Genomic DNA, 24374 nt, shown 5'->3' on the forward strand with positions numbered 1-24374 from the left:
CTTTTTGAGCTATCTTTGGTTCCCTGAGATCCCTGAAGCTTTCCGAAGTAAACTAATTCCTCAGTCCATGTTGAAGGCTTGTCAAAGGATATCAAAGTCTCTCAAAATCTTATCATCTGATAATGGCAATGGTGTGTTTTTCCTCATGGGACTCTATGGGTTGTTCATATGGTTTTTCTGCTTATCATGTTACCAGCTGGGGCTCTGTGACGGTTGGTTGGTCCAAAGTGGCCTTTCTTGCATGGCTGACATTTGCTGGTTGTCTCTGGCTCAGTGCTCACCTGGGAACCTCAGCTTGCTCATGGGCCTTTCAAAATGGCTGCTTGGGCTCTCTCATTGTATGGCAATGGATTGCAAGAAGTTATATTCCAAGAGGAAGAAAGCATAAGCTGACAGTCCTCTTTAGGTCTGGGCTTGGATGTCCCAGAATATTTCTTTTACCCTAGTCAACCTCTTGTTCCTCTATGCAATGTGTACATATAAAAAGTGGAAGGATTGATAGTGGACATCTTTGGAGACTCTTTCATAATGCAGAACATATTCTATATTCTTCAGCCCACCAGAGGAAACAAATGTTTGCTTTAATTAAAACTGGTTTTGAGTGCCACTAGCTGCTAATATGGTAAAAATCAGCTCAATAGATTGGTAAACTTGAAAGGTCAACTTTTAGCCACACTTTCTGTTTCATTCTATTATCTGTCTGTCATGTGTCAGTCTATCTATTTATCTGTCTTTTCATCTCTCTGTCTCTATCAATCTAGCATTTATCTGTCATCTATGTGTCTACTTCTATCATCTATATAACCTGTCTTTTATCTATCTATCTAATCTATCTGCCTATCTATTATCTGTATAAACTGTCATCTATTTCATATCATCTGTATATCTATATCCATCCATTAACCCACACATACATACATACATCCTTACTTTCTATCTATATCTATTTCTAGCTCTTTGTGTATCCATCCATCTGTAATCTATCATCTATATCTTTCTGCCAATATATCTAATCTCTTATCTGAATGTATATATCCACCCACCCATTTATCAGTCTATCCTATCAATCTATCTCTATCATCTCTCTATCTAATAAAAAATTTATGTATAATTTCTAATCTGTCTATATCTATCATTATCACATCTGTTATCTTTTCTTTTCCAGATTCTTTTCTTTACTCTTTCCTTTTTATTTCTGTGCATAGGAGTGCATGGTTTTCTTATTACTTAGTATCACCTTCACCATAATCTCAAGCATTCCCAGATTCAAGGGGAAGGAACATACACCTGCAAGTCACATCACCACCTGACGGGAGCCTATGGGGTGGAAGACAATGTTTCAGCCATATTGGAAACACAGTCTGCTACATAAGACGAAGCAAATTTGTAAACCTGACTCTTTCTCTGTCCAGATGTAGATGAATGTTCTCAAAGTCCCCCACCTTGTGGACCAAACACGAATTGCACCAACCTGATGGGGAGATACAAGTGCAGCTGTTTGCCTGGTTTCTCTTCTCCCACTGGGAATGGCTGGAACTCAGGAAAGCCAGGCAGTTTTGCCTGTTCAGGTAATGATCTCAGACAAGGAGGGTTTGGTGGACACCTGCATTGGGTTGTCTGTTCACTTGGTCCGCTGTTCCTCAGACATCAGTGAAAGTCTCAATGGTTGTATCTCCCTGAGCATTCTGTGCTAAGTCCTTTGGGGGATACAATTGTAGGTGCCAACTTGGATTTATCTTCAGGAACCTCATCTGTGAAGGTATCGGGAGCTGTTCTTCATTACTTACGTAAATCATTAAGGACCACTAGATTTGACAATGTTATGAGGTAGTAGTGTCTTGCTCAAGTATACATAACTAATTAGAACAAGTGCCAGGATTTGAACTCTCATTAATGGCCTATAATGAGCTAAATAGAGAGTCAGGCTGTACTTGGGAGTATTGGAGGCTTTTGAACCTAGAGTAATTTTTCTTTCAGGGGCATTGCCAGTATCTACAGACAATTTTGGTTGCCACACTTTGGGGGAAGAGAGGATAGCTGCTGGCTTCTAGTAGGGAGAGGAAAGGGAAGCTGCTAAACATCCTATAGCACACGGGACACCTGCCCAAAACTAAGGATTTTCTTCTCACTTGTCAATAGTGCTAAATGTGGGAAATCCTGCTATAGAGAGAACTCAGACCTGAGTTTCAGAACTTCATCCTGAAGGGATTGGAATTAAAACTTGAAAGTTATTCTTTGTTCTCCTTCCCCTTTCCTATCAAATCAGTCATTGAGTCTTGGGGAGTTTACATACTAAATATCTCTTGAATCTCTCCACTCTGCCTCACCCTTGGTTCTGGATTTGTAGTTACTCTAGAAGCCTCCTCACTGATATCCTCCTTACTCAAGCTTTGCCCATCAAATCCATCCTCTTCATTGAAACCAGAAGGTTCTCACAAAGTTCTCCATCTTCCCTGAGTCTGGTGTAGCACTATTGTTCTCCACATTCCTTAAACTGAAGGTAACTCCATCAAACCGGGAATGATGGGTTGAAGCCCTCATCAAAACCTACCTGGGTTAGTATAAGAGAGGATTACAGTCATCTTTGATTTTTCTAATCCATCTGTAGCAGTCAGCTATATTGAGCAACAAATCAACACAAATATTAATGTTTAAAAACAAGTACCATTTGTTTAGCTCATGATTCCATGGGTTGGCAGCTCAGGTTGCACTCTGATGGGTGGTTCTTTTGTTCTCCATTGGGCTTACTCATGTGTCTATGGTCAGTTGTGGGTCAGCTTTGCTGATCTTGGCTGGGTTGGCTTACACTTCTGGGGCTTATCAGGGATGATACCCGTCTTGCCCACTTGTTCTATCATTCTTCATGAAGTCATCCTGGGGTTTGTTCATATGGAAAAAGCAAAGGGCCCATGAGAATGAGCAGAAGCACGCAGACCTCTTGAAGCTTAGGAGTGGGAGTGATGCTTTTTTACTTCTGTTGGATTCTGTTTGTCCAACGTGAGTCACACAACTAGCCTAGCTTCAATGCGTGAGGAAATAGATTCTAGCATTTGATGATAGACATACAGTTACATTGTATGCAATCCATATGAGTTCTGTGGATACAGGGAGGGGTAAAGACTGTGGCCATTTTTTCAATTTATGACAATTATGTTTTGTTCCCTGCAAATTTTATTGACCGATATTCACGTAACATATAAACCTTCCAAAGTATAGAATCAGTGTCTCACAGTACCATCATCTAATTGTGCAACAATCATTGCATTCAATTTTAAATCAATTTCACTGCTCCAAAAATTAATCACTGATAGACATGAAAAAGGAAACCCAAAACACTCAATTCCCCTCATTCCCCCAATTACTAATCTATAGTATTGGTGTGGTACACTTGTTACTGCTGATGAAAGGGTATTAAGATATTAATGTTAACTATAGTCCATTGCTTTAAATATGTACTCTACCTCCATATAAGAATCTATTCTTACTTCTTTGTATGTGTGTTATTCATTTGTAGTAGTTCATGAAAGAACATATATATTGTGTAGTGTTAATGTTAAACAATGTCCACTTCTTGGTTCACAGTCATGCAATCTGTCTAGCTTTCCTTTTCGTGGCACACAGGACTCTAAGAACCCCTTCAGGCAAATTAAATACAATTCAGCAGTATTAATTATAATCCAAAATATGAGCTACACTTACCTCTATCCCTTTCCAAACTTTTAAATTCAACCTTGTTAAAAATACTGTATATTATAGGCAACTACCCCCTTTCTCTAGTTCCAATGTATCCCTTGTCATCCCATATTCTACATTTTATTACGAGTTTGCATATTCCATTTAATTCATATTACCGAAGTCATATAATATCTATCCCTTTGTGTCTGACTTACTTCACTCAGCATGATATCTTTAGGTTTTATCCATGTTGTCACATGCTGCAGGATTTCATTGGTTCCAGTGGCTGAATAATACAATATCATATATATACAACACATTTTGTTTATCCTTTCATCAGTTGGTAGACACTTGGATTACCTCCTTCTTTTGGCAATTGTGAATAATGCTGCTATGAACATTGGTAAACAAATGCCTGGCTGTGCCCATGCTTTCAGATCTTTTGGGTGTATACAGAGTAGTGGATTGCCAGATCATAGGGTTACTAAGTAATTTAGCTTTCAGAGGAAACATCAAACTGTTTTAAAAGTGTTAATAACCCTTCTGCTTACATGCTGATGGCCAGAATTTTTTCATAGGCCCATACCTCACTGCAAGAGAGGTGAAGAAATGAGTTCTTTGTGGCTCAGCAATAAGTGGTGAATAAGGAAGTTGGAGAGCATGACACCATCTACCACAATTTATTAACAGGCAGAATGAAGCTCTTATCCATGTTCTCCTGTGATAGTTTCCTCACTTGCCTTGACTCCAGATTTTCTCTTCTGCTCACCAGATGTGGATGAATGTGCCAATCCCAGAGCTTGCCCAGAGCATGCCGGTTGCCACAATTCAGTTGGAAGTTACTCTTGTTCCTGCAACCCAGGATTTGCATCCATCAGTGGAAATTTGAGTTTCCAGGGTTCAGGAGGGAGTTGTGAAGGTAGGTGGAGGCACCTGTTGGGAACTCAGGTCCAAGGCTCTTTGCAAAATCAGAAGTATGTGGTGAGGGTACAACTTGACTGAGTTTGGGACACACTTCTGCAAAGCTGAAGCTAATCACATTAATTCATTCACTAATCCAGCACATGCCACTTGAATACCTATTATGCACCAGTTCTGAATTTGGGTACTGGGGACACAGTGGTGAATGAAACAGGCAAATATACTTGTTTTCCTAGACCCTAGAATCTAGCAGGTAGTGATATGTAACAACAAAAAACTGAACATATTCTGTTTCTTGGGTAGGTGAAAGGCATGAAGACAAATGTGGTAGACTTAAGAATGATGTCTAGAAATAGCAAATCCTCAGAGATAGAAAGTTGGGCTAGAGGTGACTATGGGAGAGGGGGAAAGAGGAGTATAGGTTTGGTAGATATGGAGTATTTGTAAATAAAAAGAGGAAAAAGAATGCATGAAAGATGGGTAAGGAGTGCTAACTTTGATAGAGTGGTTTGGAAAGGCCACTCTGAGAAGCTGACATTTAAGAAAAATTCTTAAGGAAGTAAAAGAGGGAGCTATCAGATATTTGGGGATGGCATTTCAGGAAGAAGGAATGACAGGTATGAAGGCATGGAGGCAAAATCCCAGCCACAGGCTAAACTCTTCTATGAATATTCTCATTTAATTTCCCCCAAATCCTTATGATATCACTGACATTTTATACGTATTATATAGATAAAGATACTTCCTCTCCAGCGTTATGGAATCATTTGCTGGAGGTGAAAGAGGTATGAAAGAGGAGAATGAAGATCTGCATCTTGTCTCCCTGGGACAGCACACCCCATGATCTTTTGTCTTTAAATGAAGTTCAAATGATCCTGAAGCTCTGGCTACTCAGGGAGGGCTTGCATAAGGCTGACATTGATTTAAATGCGAAAATACCATACCCTGAGAATCAAGAGCATGCCAGAAGCTCTCCTCTAAATTCCAGAGCCATAAAGGACCTGGATTTAAATACCAATTTTGCCTTCCTGAATATGTCTGTCTTTGAGCATTTTTTGAATTTAGAGATGATGTGAATTTAGGGACCCATCTTACACAAAACAGTGGATTCCCATACACTTTCCTAGTAGTAACATCTTGTATTGGTGTGGTGTATTTCTTACAATTGATGATAGCAGGTTTTTATAATAATATTGTTAACTACACACCATGTCCTATCTTAGAGTTCACTGTTTTTGTAGACTCACGCTTCTAATTCCTAAAACTTATTACAAGGACACAAAGCTCAATATGTTAGTAACTAATTTTTCTTTTAGTTAAGTTACATGGCCCTTGATATGCCCCAGGCTCTATTCTAAGTAGTTTTGTGGATACCAGCTCATTTATTCTTCTGATCACCCCTACAATTTAGGTATTGTTGTTAGCCCCATTTGACACATACGGCAACTGAGGCACACAGAAATGAAATTTGACACATACGGCAACTGAGGCACACAGAAATGAAATTTTTGCCCAGTGACACAGATCATAAATGATAGGACCATAATTTGAATCCAGGCTCTCCATGCTCTGGAAGCACTCCACTCTGCTTCCTCTCTGCTGACATCATCATCATCATCATCATCATATAAGTATATTACTGTGGTAATGCATATATAACCCAAAATGTTCCATTCTACTATTTTAAATGTTCAATTCACCAGTACTAATTATGTTTATTATATTGTGCTACCATTCCCACCAACCTTTAACAAACCTTTTTCATCACTGTTACAGTTTGCTAATGCTGCCAGAATGCAAAACACCAGAAATGGATTGGATTTTATAAAAGAGGCTTTATTTGATTACACAGTTACAGTCTTAAGGCCATAGAGTGTTCAAGGTAACACGTCCACAATTGTGTACCTTTGCTGGAGGACGGCCAATGGCATCTGGAAAACCTCTGTTAGCTGGGAACTCACATGGCTTGCATCTGCTCCAAGTTCTGTTTTCAAAATGTCTTTCTCCCAGGACATTCCTCTCTAGGCCACAGCTCCTCTTCAAAATGTCACTCTCAGTTGCTCTTGAGGTATTTGCATTCTCTTAGCTTCTCCAGAGCAAGAGTCTGCTTTCAATGGCAATCTTCAAACTGTCTCTCATCTGCAGCTACTCTCTCAGCTTCTGTGCATTCTTCAAAGTGTTCCTCTTGGCTATAGCAAGCTGGCTCCTTCTGTCTGAGCTTATATAGTGCCCTAGTGAACTAATCAAGGCCCATGCTGAATGGGTGGGGCCACACATCCATGGAAATCATCCAATCAGAGTTGTCACCTGCAGTTGGGTGGGTCACATCTCCATGGAAACACTCAATGAATTACAATCTAACCAACACCAATATGTCTGCCCACACAAGATTGCATCAAAGATATTGGTACTTTGGGGGACACAGTACATTCAAACTGGCACAATCACCTTATACAAACTCTGGACCCATTAAGCTTTAACAGCCCATTTTCCTTCCCCTAGTCCATGGTAACCTCTAATCAACTTCCTGTCTGTATGAATTTGCTTATTCTAGGTATTTCATTTGAGTGGAGTTATACAATATTTTCCTTTTGTGTCTGGCTTATTTCAGTCAGCCTAATGGTTTCAAAGTTTGTCCACATTATAGCATATGTTGGAACTTCATTTCTTGTTTTGGTTGAATATTCTCTTTAAAGGGTTGATCAGAAGAATAAATGAGCTGATATCCACAAAGAACTTAGAATAATAAAATAAAATTTAAGTATCCATCATAGGTATATACCATATTTTGTTTATCCATTCACCTCTTAATAGACCCTTGGTTTGTTTCCAAATTTTGGTTATTGTGAACAATGCTGCTATGTACAGCAGTGTACAAATATCTGTTCCAATCATTGTTTCTAATTCCTTTTGTATATATACTGATATGGTTTGGAGATGAATTAAAATTGATCAGGGAAAGAAGGAAGTAAGCAATTTCAATGTGGAGGGTACAGAGGAAATGAGAACGAACCTTCATAGCCCTCCAGATTATTAATCAATAGAATCATCAAGTTCCAAGTGATTAGAAGTGAAATATGAGAGAGGCAAGTTCAGGTAGGATGAGATTTATGGGGCATTGTACATCCAAATAATGAGTTACAATATTATCCTGAGCATTTGGGAGCCCTAAAGGACTTGCATGGTGTCTTAGTTTCTCTGGCTCCTAAGACAAATACCAACCACAGGTTGGCTTAACAACAGAAAAGTATTGGCTCAGTGTTAGAGGCTTGATGGCTTGCTTTCTCCAGGGTTAATAACATTCTGGCTGGTCAGCAATCCTTGAGCTCCTTGGCTTTCCCATCACATGACAATGTCCTCCTTTGTTTTACTGTGTTTTCTGGCTTCTCCCTCTGGCTTTCTCTCCCACTATGTCTGAATTTCTTCTGTTTATAAAGGACTCCATTAATTCAGATTAAGAACCAGCCTCATCAGTTGGGCCACACATTAAGTAGAATTGATGTCTTCAAGAAGCCCTATTCAAAACAGGTTCAAACCCACAGAAATGGGAGAAATTGAACATGCTTTTGTTTCTGGGATTCACAACTCAATCTACCATACACTGGTCATGAATATGCCTCTAAATATTTGCTCTCACTGTACCTTTGAAAATGTGTTTAAGAAGGCAAGACTGCAACCAGGGAAAATACTGGCTTCAGTCAGTGGTGAAAGTTCAGGCCTAGCATGCTTCATTGTTTCTACTTAGACCGGCTTTTTGCTTAGATATAGACGAATGTTCTAGGAACTTGACTCTATGTGGCCAAATTCTGTCTCCATCAACATGCTGGTGAAGATACTTTTTTCCTGCCTACCTGGATTCTTTTTGGCCTATCTTTGGTTCCCTGAGATCCCCAAGGCTTTCCAGTATGAAGTAATTCTTCATGCCATGTTGAAGACTTCTCAATGGATATCAAACTACCCCAAAACCTTATTAGCTACTAACAGCAACAGTGTGTCTTTGCTCATAGGAGTCTATGGGTTAATCACATGGTTTTTCTCTTTCACATGTTACCAGCTGAGGCTCTGTGATGGTTGGTAGGTCCAAAGTGGCCTTGTTTGTATGGCTGACAGTTGGTGGTGGTCTCTGGCTCAGAACTCACTGTGTACCCTAAGCTTGTCTCATAGGCCTTTCAAAATGGCTGCTTGGGCTTCCTTATAGTACAGAAGCTGAATTCCAAGAAGGAATATTCCAAGAAGAAAAAAGCAGAAAACAGACAGTCCTCTTTAGGTCTGGGCTTGGAGGTCCCAGAATATTACTTTTACTCCAGTCAACCTCTTGTTCTTGTATGCAAAGTATGCATATAAGAAGTGGAAGAATTGATGGAGGACATCTTTGGAGACTCTGTCATAATGCAGAAAATATTCTATATTCTTCAGCCCACCGGAGGAAACACATGCTTGCTTTAGTTACAACTGTTTTTGTGTGCCACTAGCTGCTAATATTGTTAAAATCAGAACAATAGAGTGGTAAACTTGGAAAAGGCTTTAGAGATAGTCTAATATATATCTAGGGGCTCCTATGTACCCATTCAGTATTCCCAAGAAAGACAAGAGCTACGCCAAGCAGGCAAGACCATGGACTTCCCTCTCCCTTTCTGTCAAAATATTACCTGTTTTATTTTGAAAGTGTTTCTGAGTCTAAACATTTTGAAAAGCATGCATCTAACTCAACTCCACAGGCAGGTCATAAATTCCAACGATGCCATCTCTGACAAGTGTCATGTAGTCTCTGCTTGAATATTTCTGGAAGTGGGGATCTCACTATCAAAAAAAGCTAATTCCTTGTTTAGAGTCCTTTTCAATGGAGCTAAGTGCAAAATTACTTTCTTGTAACTTCCACATATGGGTCATTCCTGCATACCCTGGAGACTCCAAATTATTCTACCTTCATATCACTAGGTCTTCTTCCAACTCTCCAGTGCAATATACCATATACCCACTTGAGCCTTTAATGGACTTTCTCTGTTTATTTCTCAGGAATATTGAGTTGGTATGAAACAGGAAATGTTTTGCTCTTACCTCTTAAAAATTATTTTTTTCTAGAATACTCTATTCCATAGCATCCATATTCCAAGGTTCAGAAACCCTCAGAGGGTGAGGTAACTTGTATTGACACTGTGATCTGTTTTGGTTGGGTCAGGTTTTCTCATCTTTGGTACTATTGACCATTGGGCTGGATAAATTCTTTGTCAGAGGGGAGGCATACTGTGTATTGTAGACATTTTAGCAATATCTCTGGCCTCTACACACTCAATAGCAACAATAACACAAATATCTCCAGACACTGTCAAAAGTCCACTAGGGGAAAAATCACCCCCATTTGAGAACAATTAGTTTAACACAATAGAAATTTCTCACTCTCATATCAATTTAATATGAGTGTTCTTGGTTAGTGGATCGCTTTCCTTCACATGATGTCTTAGAGATCCAGTGCCCTTCCATCTTTTGACTCCTCTGTCCCTTAGGAACTTGGAGGCCCTGTCTTCAGCCTGTCAAGGGGAAAGAGAGAGGAGAGAAGGCACAAATGCTTGGTAACCACGTGTGCCTAGATGTGATACACATACACCTTCTCACATTGCAAAGTGAACATTGGTTATATGGACCCACCTGGATGAAGCGGCTGTGCTGAAAACATAGTCCAAGGTTGGACCACTATTTTTCTTTTAATGAAAACTCGATAAATTGGAAGGAGAAGCATGATGTATGTTGGAACATTATCCAACTTTCCCTCACACCCAGTGTCCATACCACAGATATTGATGAGTGTGTTAAAATGTTCACTTTCAATTCAAGATGTACCAACACTCCTGGGAGCTACTTTTGTACCTGCCATCTTGGCTTTGCAGCAAGCAATGGACAACTGAACTTCAAAGTCAGTGGGTTGGAAAGTAAAATTGATCAGATAGTTTGCTGGCCAGCACTGGAAGGAAATATTGCCTTGTAACTATGGGATATTTACATTTTCATATTTGCAAACATTGATGAGTGCTCCCAAGGTCCATCACCATGTGGGCCAACTTCCATCTGCGTTAATGCCCTGGGATCCTATAGCTGTAACTGCACAATGAGCTTTCATCCCAATCCGGAAGGCTCCTGGAAAGATGGGAACTTAAGCTGCATAAGTAATCATCTTCTTGTGTGTCTTTGCAGTGGACTTCATGACTCACTTTGTAAAAATCGTCACATTTCCCAACCTCTGTGTTCTCCTTTTACTTTCACCTTTTCCAGAGATTCTCTTTCTCTTTACTTACTCATTAATCCACTTGTTAATTCACTCATACAATAGATTAGTTTTGGAACATGTATTATTCATTTATCTATTTTATTTTTATTGGAGATATTGTGCATAAAATACAGGATTCCCATATGCTACCCTATTATTAACAACTTCCACCCATGTGACACATTTTCCACAATTGCTGAATGGACATTTTTACAACTGTACTATCAAATACAGTCCTCAGTTTAACTCAGTGTTCATGGCATTCTAATTTTTGAGGAGAAAATAAGGGAATGACAGCTTCCAGCCATAGAGTTCTGAATTCTTATGGTGTTTATGGAAAATTATGACTTTCAATGAGCATGAGCAAGAAAAGGATGTGGAATCTGAACCCAGATATGGAACTAGAAAAATTTTTGAAGTGACATTTCTGTGGATGCCTAAGTATGCACTGAATTAACAACCAAAGAAGTCGAGGGTGGGAGAGGACATGCCCAGTAACTGAAGAATGAGGTGCAAGTGCTCTTAGCCTGGAAGGAGTTTGAAGAACTGAGAAAGGTGGCTGATGGGTTGATGTGGGAGATGTGCTAGAAAGTTTGGCAGGGGCCAGGGTTCACAGGGATGGCTCATTCTTCTGGTTTTGGGTGGATTGTAGTTGTGAGCAACTGAACTGAAAGAAGAAGGTGATGTTTTCCATTGAGAGACACAAGTAGTAATTAGCTGGAAGACTGCAAAGAGCAATTTCACCTCCACAGATAAAATAGGAACCTGGAAATGAGAAGTGAGGTGTTGTGCAAGGAAGGGAGATACACCTGGTTCTTGTAGTGGGGGAAAACCTTGAGGCTAAGACCAATGCAACCAAAACAAGAGTGAAAAATGTTCATGGTGATCCTTTGCATTTTGGTGGCACTTTATAAATAGCTTCATCTTGTTTCCAATCTCATCAGTGGCTTCTGGCTAAACATGTTGGCATTATCCTAGATTCCTTTCCTTCCTTCAAACTTCATATCCAACCAATTGGCAAATCCAGGGGCATTGTTTTCAAACTAAAATGCAGATCACATCCTTTCCATGGCTCCCTGTGATGGTTGGATTCACGTGTCAACTTGGCGAGGTGATGGTACCCAGGTGTCTAGTCAAGCAAGCACTGGCCTGTTAGTGCAAGGGCATTTGTGGCTGCTTAGTAAAACAGAAAGCAGGTTTATCGTATCGTCAGTCAATTGGCTGTAGCTGTGACTGATTACATCAATGAAAGGTGTGTCTTCCTCAATGAGAGAATGCAATCAGCTGGATTTAATCCAATAAATTGAAGACTTTTAAGTGAGATAGATAGAGGACCTTCACTTCTTCTTTGGCTAGGCAGCAAAATGTGTCCTGACGAGTTCATTGGAGTTGCCAGTTCACTGCCTGAGTTCACTGAACATGTTAATCAGAGTTGCCAGTTTGCTGCCTGTCCTATGCAATTTGGACTCATGCATTCTCCTAGTTGCATGAGACCCTTTTATAAAATCTTTTATTTAGTTATCTCTTATTGACTATATTTCTCTAGACAACCCTATCTGATACAACTTTGTACCCAGAGTGATTCTTGAGATACAAAATCTTAAAATGGGCTTTTACAATTGGTTTTCTACTCTGATTAGATTCAAAGGCACTAATAACTCCATTTCCAATAATGAAGATGGCACTGACAGCCCATGGTGTGAGCTGGCAATGGAGATAAGCAAAATATCACTGATTCTCCTAATCATAGTCTTGTATGAAGTGTTTTGACACTTTAACAGAGTTTTGCAGAGTTAAAAGTGTAATGATTTTGGCTTGTTGCTGTTAGATACGCTGGATAAAGTTATAAGAGAAAGGGCAGAGCTAAAGGCTTCAAATTTGAAACTTAAGAACCATATGAGAGATGTAAATGTATCTATGTGTGCTCTGAAAGAAAATCTTAATTCCTGTGGCTGCAGACTTGAGATTTCTGAAAACCAGACTCCAACTCTCATTGTCTGAACAGCAGATTTACAACATAAGCTAAAATCTCAACCTGGTAGTGTGTATGCTGTTAAAGTAAAGGCACTGATTGGAAAAGAATGGGATCCTGAAACTTGGGATAGGGTCATATGGATTGATAATAATGGCAGTGAGGACACTGGAACCCTGGATTCTGCTGGGTCTTTTTTAGATATAACTGTAGTGGTTTGTCCTGTGGAAAGAAGCCCCCACCTCCGTTCAGCCCTGAGGAAATGGCTTTCCAACCTCCAGCCTGCTATCCAAACTCCACCTAAAGAGATTAACCCTTCAGTGCCTGCTAAAATTGTTTCAAGGTGTCTTTTTAAATTAAGTTAACTTTTTTTTATCAAATAAGAAAACCCTCCAAAGAAAACAAAGGAAAGCAATAGGGAAGACAGATATCTGAAATAACTTATTCCTTCCAATACACTCCCACCATACCAAAAGAAAATTAATGAATCATAGTCCCACCTGAGCATTCCCATACCATTAAGGTCACTCTTAATATGTTATGTGTTCTTATTAGATTATTGTTTCCCTTTCACTAGCCCCTGTCTCTCTCTAGTTCCCCTATATTCTACACTAAAAGACACTTATTTTCCATTTTTTCCTAGAGCTCAGATTAGTTGTAACATGCCATCTCTCTCCTTTTGTGCCTGGCTTATTTCACTCAGCACTATGTCTTCAAGATTCATACATGTTGTCATATGTTTCATGACCTCATTCATTGTTACTGCTGATACTATTCCATTGTGTATACATTCTATATTTTGCTATCTACTCATCTGATGAAGTACATTTAGGTTGTTTCCATCTCTTGGCAATTGTGAACAATGCCACTCTGAAGATAGGTGTAGAAATATCTGTTCATGTCACTGCTTTCAGATTCTCTGGGTCAATACTGAAAAGTCAAGTTGCCATATCATAGGGTAACTGAAGATCTAGTTTTCTGAGAAACTGCCAAACTCTCTTCCAGATTGTCTGAACCATTATGCAGTCCCACTGGCAATGAATAAGAGTTCCAATTTCTCCACATCCTCTCCAGTGTTTGTAACAGTTTCCTGTTTGTTTAATGGCAGCCAATCTTATTGGTGTGAGATGATACCTCATTGTGCTTTTGATTTGCATCTCCCTAATAGCTCATGAAGGTGAACATTTTTCATGTGTTTTGTAGCCATTTGTATTTCCTCTTCAGAGAAATATCTTTTCATAACTTTTGCCCATTTTATAATTAGGCTGTTTGCTCTATTGTCATTGAGTTGTAGGATTTCTTTGTATGTGCAAGATACCAGTCTTTTATCAGATACATGTTTTCCAAATATTTTCTCCCATTCAGTTGGCTGCCTCTTTCCTTTTTCAACAAATTCCTTTGAGGTACAGAAGCTTCTAATTCTGTGGTGTTCCCATTTGTCTATTTTTTTCTTTCATTGCTTGTGCTTTAGGTGTAAATCTAAGAAGCTACCTCCTAATACTAGGCCTGGAAGAAGTTTCCCTACATTGCCTTCCAGGAGTTTTATGGTACTCTTATATTGAGATATTTGATACATGTTTAGTTAATTTTGTATAGGGTGTGAGGTAGGAGTCTTCTTTCATTTTTATGGATATAGATATCCAATTATCTCAGCCCCATTTTTTTGAATATGCTGTTCTGTCCCAATTCAGTGGATTTGGGGGCTGTTCCAGTTTGCTAATGCTGCCATAATGCAAAATAACCTAAATTGATTGGCTTTTATAAAAAGGGTTTATTTAGTTACAAAGTTACAGTCTGAAGGCCATGAAAGTGTACAAATGAAGGCATCAACACAAGTATACCTTCACCTAAGGAAGGCCAATGGCATCTGGAAACTGTCTGTTTGCTGGGAAGGCACATGGCTGGTTTCTCCTGATCCCAGGTTGTGTTCCAGCACCATTCTCAGCTCCTGTGTATCTTCAGACTGTCTCTCTTGGCTGCAGCACTTCTTGTGTCTGTGAACACTTTTATTGGACTCCAGTGATTCAGTTAAGACCCACCCTGAGTTGGTGGGGTAACACCTCCATGGAAATTATCCAATCAAAGGTCTTGCCCACAGTTGATTGAGTCACATCTCCATGAGAATACTCAATCAGTAGATTCCAACGTAATCATCATTAATATGTCTGACCACACAAGACTGCGTCAAAGAACATGGTGTTTTGAGGGACATAATACATCCAAACTGGCAAAGGGGCCTCATCAAAAATCAGTCCAACATAAGTCTGGGGGTCTATTTCTGAATTCTCAATACAATTCCATTGATCAATCTGTCTATCTTTGTACCAATACCATACTATTTTCACTACCATGGCTTTATAGTAGGATCCAACATTAGGCAGCGTAAGTCCTTCCATTTCATTTTCCTTTTTCGGAATATTTTAGCTTTTCAAGGCATCTTTCCCTTCAAAATAAATTTGATGATTAGCTTTTCCAAGAATGAAAATTACATTTTTGGAAACTTGATGGGAATTGCTTTGAATCTGTAGATCAGTTTTAGTAAGGCTGATGTTTAAATGACCTTCAGCGTTCCTGTCAATGAACACAGAATATCTCTCCGTCTTTTTTAGTCCACTTTTATTTCTTTTAGTAAGTTTTTTTAATTTTCTGTGTAGAGGTCTTTTCCATGCTTGGTTAAATTTCTTCCTGTGTACCTATTACTTTTAGTTGCTCTTGAGAATGGAATCTCTTATTTTGAGTGTCTCTTCAATTAGGTCATTTCTACTGTGTAGGAACATTACTGACTTATGAGCATTAATCTTATATCCTGCCATTTCCTGGTTTTTTGATTAGCCCACATAGTTGTGTTGTTGATATCTCAGGGTTTTCCAAGTATAAGATCATATTATCAGCAAGTAATGAGAGTTTTTCTTCTTCCTTTCTAATTTGGATGCCTTTTCTTTCTTTGTTTTGTTGAATTGCTCAGGCTAGAACTGTGATCACATTTTTGAATAATAGTGGTGACAGCAGGATTCCTTGTCTTATTCCTGATCTTAGGGGAAGGCTTTCAATCTCTTACCATTGAGTACTATACTGGCTGTGAGTTTTTCATATATGGCCTTTATCATATTGAGGAACTTTCCTTCAGTTCCTAGTTTTTGAAGTGTTTTTATCAAAAAAGGGCATTGGATTTGCTGAATAATTTTTCAGCGTTCATTGAGATGATCATTTGATTTTTCCCGTATTAATTGTTAATGTGTTGTTTTATGTTGATTGATTTTCTAATGTTGAACCTCCCTTGCACGCCTCGGATGAACCCCACTTGGTAAGGTGTATAATTTTTTAATGTGTCTTTGAATTCAATTTTCAAGTATTTTGTTGAGAATTTTTGAATCTATATTCATTAGCTAGATTGGCCTATAGTTTTCCACTCTTGTAGAATCTTTATCTAGTTTTGGTAGTAGAGTGATTTTGGCTTCAGAGAATTAGGTAGGTAGTGTTCCATTTTCTTCAATTTTTTGACAGTTTTAAGTAGGAATGGGGTCAGTTCTTTCTGGAAAGTTTGGCAGAATTCTCCTTTGAAGCCATCTGACCCTTGGGTTTTGTTTGTGGGAAGCTATTTAATAACTAATTGAATCTCTTTATTGTGATTCATTTGCTGAGATCTTCTATTTCTTCTCTATTCAGTCTATGTTTTTTGTGTGTTTCCAAGAAATTATTCATTTCCACTAAATTACCTCGTTTGTTGGCATAGAGTTGTTCATAGTATCCTCATGTTATTTTTCATTTCTTCAGGAATTGTAAAATCCCACTTCTCATGTATTTTTCTTTCATTTATTAGGGTCTTCTATCTTTTTTACTTTGTCAGACTAGCTAAGGGTTTGTTGATCTTGTTGATCTTCTCAAAGAACCATATTTTCATTTTATTTACTCTTGTTTTTTTGTATCATTTATTTCTGCCTTAATTCTTATTTCTTTTCTACTACTTGCTTTAGGAGAGAATCTCATATTGAAGTCTCCCGTAATTATTTGGAAACACATATTATTTCCTTAAGTTTTGCCAAAGTTTTCTCATGTACATTGGAGCATGTTGATTGTGTGCAAAAATGTTTATGATTATGCTTTCTTGGTGAATTGTCTCTTTTATTAATATATAGTGTCATTTGGTATCTCTTATAAGATCCTTGAATTTAAAATCTATTTTACCTGAAATTAGTAATGTTTTCTTTGGATATAGCGTGCATGGAATATTGTTTCAATTCTTTATTTTCAATTTCTCTCTGACACTAGGTTTAAGATGAGTCTCTTGTATACAGCATGTTGATTGTTCATATTTTTTAATCCATACTGACAATCTAGATCTTTTAATTGGGGAGTTTAATCCATTGGCATTCAAGGCAATTCTGTGGAGTCATTTCTTGAATCAGCCATCTTATCCTTTGGGTTTTATTTGTCAGATCTATTTTTCCCCTCTTTCTCTTTATTTTCTTTAATTCACACTTACTTAGACTCTTGAATTCTATGCCTTTTTCAAAATCTCTCTCTCCTGTCCTTTTTTCTCAAAAAATTAACTTACAGTTCTGGAGGTTTGACATCTGACATGGGTCTCAGTGGGAAAAATCAAAGTGTCAGCAGGAATGTTGTTAGGGAGACTCTGTTTCCCTGTCTAGAGGCTGCCTGCCTTCCTTGGCTCATGGCTCCCCACTCTATCTTCAATGGCAGCAATGGCTGGTTGTTTCTTTCTCACAATGCACCTCTCTGACACTGACTCTCCTGCCTGCTTCATTCATATATAAGGACCCTGGGATTGCATTGAGCCTGCCTAGATCACCCAGGATAGCCTGCCCATCTCAACATCAGCTCATTGGCAAATTTAATTCCATCTGCAAACTGAATTTCCCCTTGCCATGTTTGTTGACAGGTTCTGGTAATTAGGATATGAGCATATCTTGGGGTTCTTTATTCTGCCTGCTTCAAGGATGGCATTTCACAATGGATTTCTCTTCTTGCAACTAGGGGGCTGGCCTTTTCCTCGTGGAGCTCACAGTTTGGTGGAGAAGCTGGCCACTACAATCCAATCACAAAATAATCAGTTTTATTTGCATCAGAGGAAGTTATTTGGGAGTCAGGAGCAGCTTCCTGGAGGAAGTGGCATTTAAGCAAGACCTGAAGAATAGGTAGGAGGTGACCTGGCAAAGAAGGGGTGAGGGAGAACATCATGTGCAAAGGCCCTGTGATGGGAATAATAGAAAGGGAGGCTGACCCAAGAGGAGGTTTAAAGATGTGACTAGGCTAGGTCGTTGAGGGTTTTATGGATCATACTAAGTTGTTCTACTTGGATTTTAATTCTAAGTGCAATAGGGAGTTTATTAGCAGTTGTGGGTGATCAAATGTGCTGCTCTGTGGAAAAGGGATTGCCAGGAACCCTGCAGGTGGGTGGGGATGAGGAATCCAGCAGAGATCTGGACCAAAGCACAGCTGTGGAGAAGGATAGAAGTGGGAAGATGCTGAGTGATATTAGGAATGAGAATTCACAGGGCTTGGCGATTTGGGGGCCAAATGGATATGGGGAAGTTTAAAGTGTATATTCCATTTTGTTTATCCAGTTGTTTCAGTTTGCTAAAGGTGTTGGAATGCAAGATACCATAAACACATTGGCTTTTACACTGGGATTTTATAACCTTACAATTTACAGTTCTAAGGTAAGTGTAAATTGTAAGGTTAAAGTGTAAGCAGGTAAACTGAGGTACAAAGAGTGAAATCACCTGTTAAGGGATAGATGATTCAGGTTATATATTTTTTACCTGTCCTTTTGCCAATACCATATAATTGTAATTATATATATATATATTTTACAGAATCCCATTTTAATTGCTTTTAAGTGTACAAGTCAGTAGTTTGATTACACTCACCATATCATACTACCATTAGTAATAACTTTACTCCAACTTTTCCATCACCTTCAACAGAAATTCTATACCAACTGCAATAATTCCCCTTTCTCCTCACCCCCATGGCCCCTAGTAACCTGTAACCTAATCTCTGTCTCTATGAATTTGTTTACTTTAGGTATTTCATTTAAGCAATATTATACATTATATGTTTTCTTGTGTTTGGCTTATTTCACTCATCATTATGTCATCAAGTTTCATCCATATTGTCACATGCGTCAGAACTTCGTTCCCTTTCAGGACTGAATAATATTCCATTCTGTGTATATTCCATGTTGTTTATCCAGTTGTTTCAGTTTGCTAAAGCTGTGGAATGCAAGATACCATAAACATGTTGGCTTTTACACTGGGATTTTATAACCTTACAACTTACAGTTCTAAGGCCATGAAAATGTCCAAATTAAGGCCTCAACAGGATGATACCTACTCTGAAGACAGACTGCTGGAATCCGGGACATCTCTGTCACATGGGAAGGCACATGGTTGGCATCTGCTAATCCTTCTCTCCTGGGTTTCATTGCTTTAGCTTTTGGCTTCTCTATCTGTTGCTTTTTCTCAACTTTCATCTCTGGGTGTTTCTCCAAATTTCACCTCTCAACTCATGTATGTGATTATCTGCTTACAAAGGACTCCAGCAAGAGGATCAAGACCCACCGTGAATGAGGCAGGGTTAATCTCCATTGAAATAACCTAATCAAAAGGTCCTGCCCACAGTAGGTCTACACTCACAGTTATGGATTAAAAGTACATGGCATTTTCTGGGGTACATAAATGCTTCAAACTACCACATCAGTCATCTGCTGATGGACACTTTGGTTGCTTTTACCTATTCACTATACCATTTTGAATGTTTTAACAGAAATTGAATGGCAATGGGTTTAGCAACAAGGAAATTCATTTTTCTCTCTCTCATCAGTCTCCAACTCATAGTGGCATAGGGTGAGATGGCCAACCTACCTGTGAATTCTTCCTGTTCCTATGTTCTTCCTTATCATCAAATCTCCATGCATAGTTGTGGGCCTCATCTACGTGGTGGAGGATTGCTCACTCCCTCTGTCTACCTTCTGATCCATCCAGGCAAAAGTGGAAAGAGGAAGTGGGGAGCAGGCGCTTTCATTTGAAAGGCATGGTCAGAAGATTCATGCATCCTTTATGCTCCTTCCAATTAGTCAGAACGTAGCCACATATGGCTGCAAGAGAAGATGTGGAATGCAGTTTTTAACTGAATGACCGTGTTTTTAAAATGAAGAGGGGGGATGGATCTGGGGAGACAGCTACCATTCCCTGCCCTGAGGGTCACTGTTAGTACATGAACCCAGGCCTGCTTTGCTCCAGAGCCTGTGCTTTTGACTCTTGTATGATTCCCTGTACAGCTTTGGTGTTATTCTAGTGTGGTCCATGGAGTAGCAGTGTCAGCATCACCCAGGGGCTTGTTAGAAAGGCAGAATCACGGGCCTCTTCTCAAACCTGCTGATCTGAAATCTGATATTCCAAGATCTCTGGGTGTCCAAGTGAGGCAGATGTTACTGGTCCACAGATCACACATTAAATAGCAAGTCTCTAGACCAGTGCTTCTCAAACTTTGATGTACACACAAATCAGCTGGGGATCCTTTTAAAATGCAGATTCTGATTCAGTAGGTCTGGCACAGGGCCTGAGAATTTGCATTTCCATCAAACTCTCAGGTGATGCTTATGCTTCTTGTCCTTGAACCACACTTTGTGTAGTGTGCTTTGACTATCTTCAACATTCCTGACCATGCACCTCAGTTGTCCTCACTCTCTCAGACTGGGACCCTTTGCAGGCACACTCTGGGTTTTTAACCTTGCCCAAATTCTCCCTTCTATACTGCCCAGGTGTGAATGAGTGTGCAGACACTACCGTGTGCCCAGCTTATGCAACATGCACCAGTAATGTCTATCTCTATATCATCTATCTATCTATCTATCTATCTATCTATCTATCTATCTTCTATCTATCTATCTATCTATCTAATAAATAATCTATCTATAATTTCAGAAGCCCAGGGGTGGAGTGCAAAGGTGAGTTCATTTCTCCTAACAAACGATCTACCTTTTGTAGGAAAATGAGGTGGAATCTGTCCCTGTATCAGATGTAGTTACTTCTTTTCATCTTTTTAAATGTGTTTTTTTCTTAAAAGCTTTATATTGAAATAAATTCAAACATACAGGACAGTTGCAAAAATAAAACAAAAACATACAGCAAACTCCACTATGCTACCCTATCCAGATACCCATATTCACCTATGAAAACATTTTGCCACACTTGCTGTCTCATTTTATTATCTATCATCTTTCTATCTATTTATCTGTCTTTCTATCTCTCCCTCTCTCTATCAATCTATCATATATCTTTCACCTATTTATTTGTCTACATCTATCACCTATCTAACCTGCCATTATTTGTCTGTCTATCTCTATCTCTATCTATATATCTATCTAATCTGTCATCTATATAATGTCATCTATATATCCATCCACCCACTCACCCATCCATCCATCTGTTCATTCATCCATCCATCCATTATGTCTATCTATATCTTTATCTATCATCTATCTATCCATCCATCTTTCATCTATCATCTATATCTATCTAATCTCATGTATCTATATTCATCCATCCATCCAACAATCCATTTATCCTGTCTATCAGTTATCTATCATCTATCAATCTATCTGTATATCTATCTAATAAATAATCTATCTGTAATTTCTAATATATCTGTATCTATCATTGTCACATCTTTCCACAAACATTATTTTATTTTATTTCTGTGCATGAACATAATTCTGGGTCATGGAAAATATTCCAGTGATTAAAGAAAAACCTTAGGATGAAAATAATAATCATGCTATTTGCCACTATCTGTTAAAACCACCAATTTCACTTGGGTTCCTTCCTTCCAGTCATGCCTCAATGTAGATTATAAGAACATCAAAGATTTATTGAGTGCCAGGCCCTGTGCTAAGATTTTTATATGCATGTTCACTTTTAACTCAAATGTAGGCATTAGGCATAATCTCCACTTTACAGATGAGGACTGAGGCTCAGAGCATTGAAATGACTTACCTAAGGTCATGCAGCTGAGCTGGAATTTATATCCAGGCAGGCCTCTCAGACATGTCACCTTCTTAATATACTTTATTTGTGAGGCATTGGAGAAACTTATTTAATCTCTCTAAACCTCAATGTTTTCTTCTGTTAAATTAGTTCGTGAGATCACCTACACCAAAGGATAGTTGGCAGGATTTAATGTGAGAATATGTGCAGTGTGCTAGGCACACAGAGCTTATCAAGAGCTACTACTAACATAGAAATTAAAATAATTCAAAAATGAGCATAGCTCTTTGTCTATACCTAGACCTGATTTCTCCTCTAGGGAGTCAAGACCCAATTATGTCTATGAAGGAGACCAGGAATAAGCAAACATTTGTGGTAAAAGGGTTGACAGTCTCAACACTGCCCTTGTAGTGTGAAATCAATCATAGATGATACATAAATGAGCAGGCATGGCAGTGTTTCAGGAAAAGTTTATGAAAACAGGTGGCAGGCTGAAATTGGCCCATGGGTCATATCTTGGTTACCTCTAGATAAGATAAAGTATCTCTATTGTTGTGGTTCTGAAGGCGAGACACATCCTTCTTCATATATGTGTGTGTGTGTGTGTGTGTGTGTGTGTGTGTGTGTGTGTGTGTGTGTGTGGTAACATATATAACACAATATTTCACATTTTAATCATTTTAAGTGTACACTTCAGTGGTATTTAATCACATTCACAATGTTGTGCTACCATTACCACCATCCATTACCAAGACTTCTTCACCACCCCAACCAGAAACTCTGTATCCACGAAGCAATAACTTAAACTTCCCCTCTCACCCCAGCATTGGGGAACCTCTCATTTACTTTCTGTCTCCATGAAATTGCTTACCCTAGATATTTTATATAAGTGGAACCATACAATATTTGTCCATTTGTGTGTGGCTTATATCATGCAACATAATCTCTTCAAGGTTTATCCATGTTGTTGCATGTTTCAGTACCTCATCACTTTTTATGGATGAATAATATTCCACTCTATGTTCTTATCATATCTGGTTATACATTCATCTGCTGATAGATTCTTTTATCTTTGGACTTAATTCATTGGTCATGCAGTGAATTCAGTATCCTTGTGTGTCCTGGTTTTTTAATTTGTGGAGAGGTGAGATCAATGCTAACATCTAGAAAACAATGGATGGCGCATGGATTTTTCCCACTGTATGACTTTGAATCCCCTCACCCCCTGCCACTCCCATACAGTGATGGACATATTAAGATTATGCAATAATTATTTGTTGAATGAAGGAGTGCCTTATATTCTTTGTCCACTTTGTATTTGATCATTCTGCTATAAAGAGACACTTAGGTTGTGTCTAATCTTTACTGCAGACAAAGCTGGAATGAATATTATATTTATAATATCTTCATGCACAATGATGCCTTGTTCCAGTTTGCTCATGCTGCCATCATGCAAAATACCAGTAATAGATTGGCTTTTATAAGGGGGGGTTTATTTGATTACAAAGTTAGAGTCTTAAGGCCATAAGTGTCCAAGGTAAGGCATCAACAATAGGGTACCTTCCCTGGAGAAAGGCCACTGGTATCTGGAAAATATCTGTTAGCTGGGAAGGCACATGGTTGGCATCTGCTTGCTCCCAGGTTGCATTTCAAAATGGCTTTCTCCCAAGACATTTCTGGGGTATTCTCTTAGTTTTCCCAGGAAAGTTATGGAGTAGCAAAAGTCTAATTTCAATGGCCATATTCAAAAATGCCTCTCTTGGCTGCAGCTAACATCAGGGGTCCACATCTTCAAGCATGTATAAGCATCAGTGTCAGCAAGCATATTGGACTGTGAGGCTCTCTTTTAAAATACTCTAGTGATTAAATGAAGACCCACACTGAATGGGTGGTACCATACATCTATGAAAATAATTCAATCAGAGCTATCACCTACAGTTGGGTGTGTCATATCTCCATGGAGACTTAATCCAAAGATTCCAATGTAATCAACACTTATATGTCTGCCTACACAAGGCTGTTTCAAAAAACATGGCAGTTTGGGGGATATAATATATCCAAACAGGCACACAGCTTAATGTGCTACTTTGGAAAGAAGAGGAAAAATCTGCAGGAAAGGAGCTAAAGTATCAAAGGAGACTTTTTTGAAGTTTCATTTGCAATGACAAGTGCATGGCAAGTGTTTATTTGGGTTTGCTTTGCAGAATAGGGCTAAAGGAGACTTGGGGAAGCCCACCCCTTGCTTTCACAACTGCACAGTCATATGAGTACTCAATGTGTCAATTCCTGGAGGTAGATTTGTTGGGTGATCTGGAAATCAAATGCTGGGTACAGACCACCTGTGAACTTAATGGATGAAAAAAAGAGCAGTCATTTACTTTACTCACGAGTCTGCAATTTGGGCTGGGTTTAGTGAGATAAGCTTCTCTGTTCCACACAGTATCAGTTGAGTTGGCTCAATTGGGGACTAGTGAATCCACCTTGAAGACAGCTTACCCAAAAGGCTGGCTAGTTTGGGGTGGCTCTTGGTTGG

At 38.9% G+C, this 24374-nt stretch overlaps 1 protein-coding gene across 10 annotated transcripts in view; it reads left to right on the top strand.

Annotated features, from left to right (window-relative positions):
- The window catches only part of LOC119525629 (adhesion G protein-coupled receptor E1-like), a 246041-nt gene that overhangs the window by 58727 nt on the left and 162940 nt on the right, over positions 1-24374 (top strand). For 9 of the 10 annotated variants that reach the window (XM_037824432.1, XM_037824436.1, XM_037824437.1 and 6 more), the window contains 2 exons: positions 1413-1568; positions 4448-4594. The exons of the other annotated variant lie outside the window; for it this stretch is intronic. In XM_037824432.1, coding sequence (XP_037680360.1) covers positions 1413-1568; positions 4448-4594 — 303 coding nt within the window. The remainder of the gene's footprint in view (positions 1-1412; positions 1569-4447; positions 4595-24374) is intronic. 10 annotated transcript variants of the gene reach the window in all.

This window comes from Choloepus didactylus, assembly GCF_015220235.1.
Source record: "Choloepus didactylus isolate mChoDid1 chromosome 25 unlocalized genomic scaffold, mChoDid1.pri SUPER_25_unloc2, whole genome shotgun sequence".
In the NCBI taxonomy this organism is placed as follows: domain Eukaryota; kingdom Metazoa; phylum Chordata; class Mammalia; order Pilosa; family Megalonychidae; genus Choloepus; species Choloepus didactylus.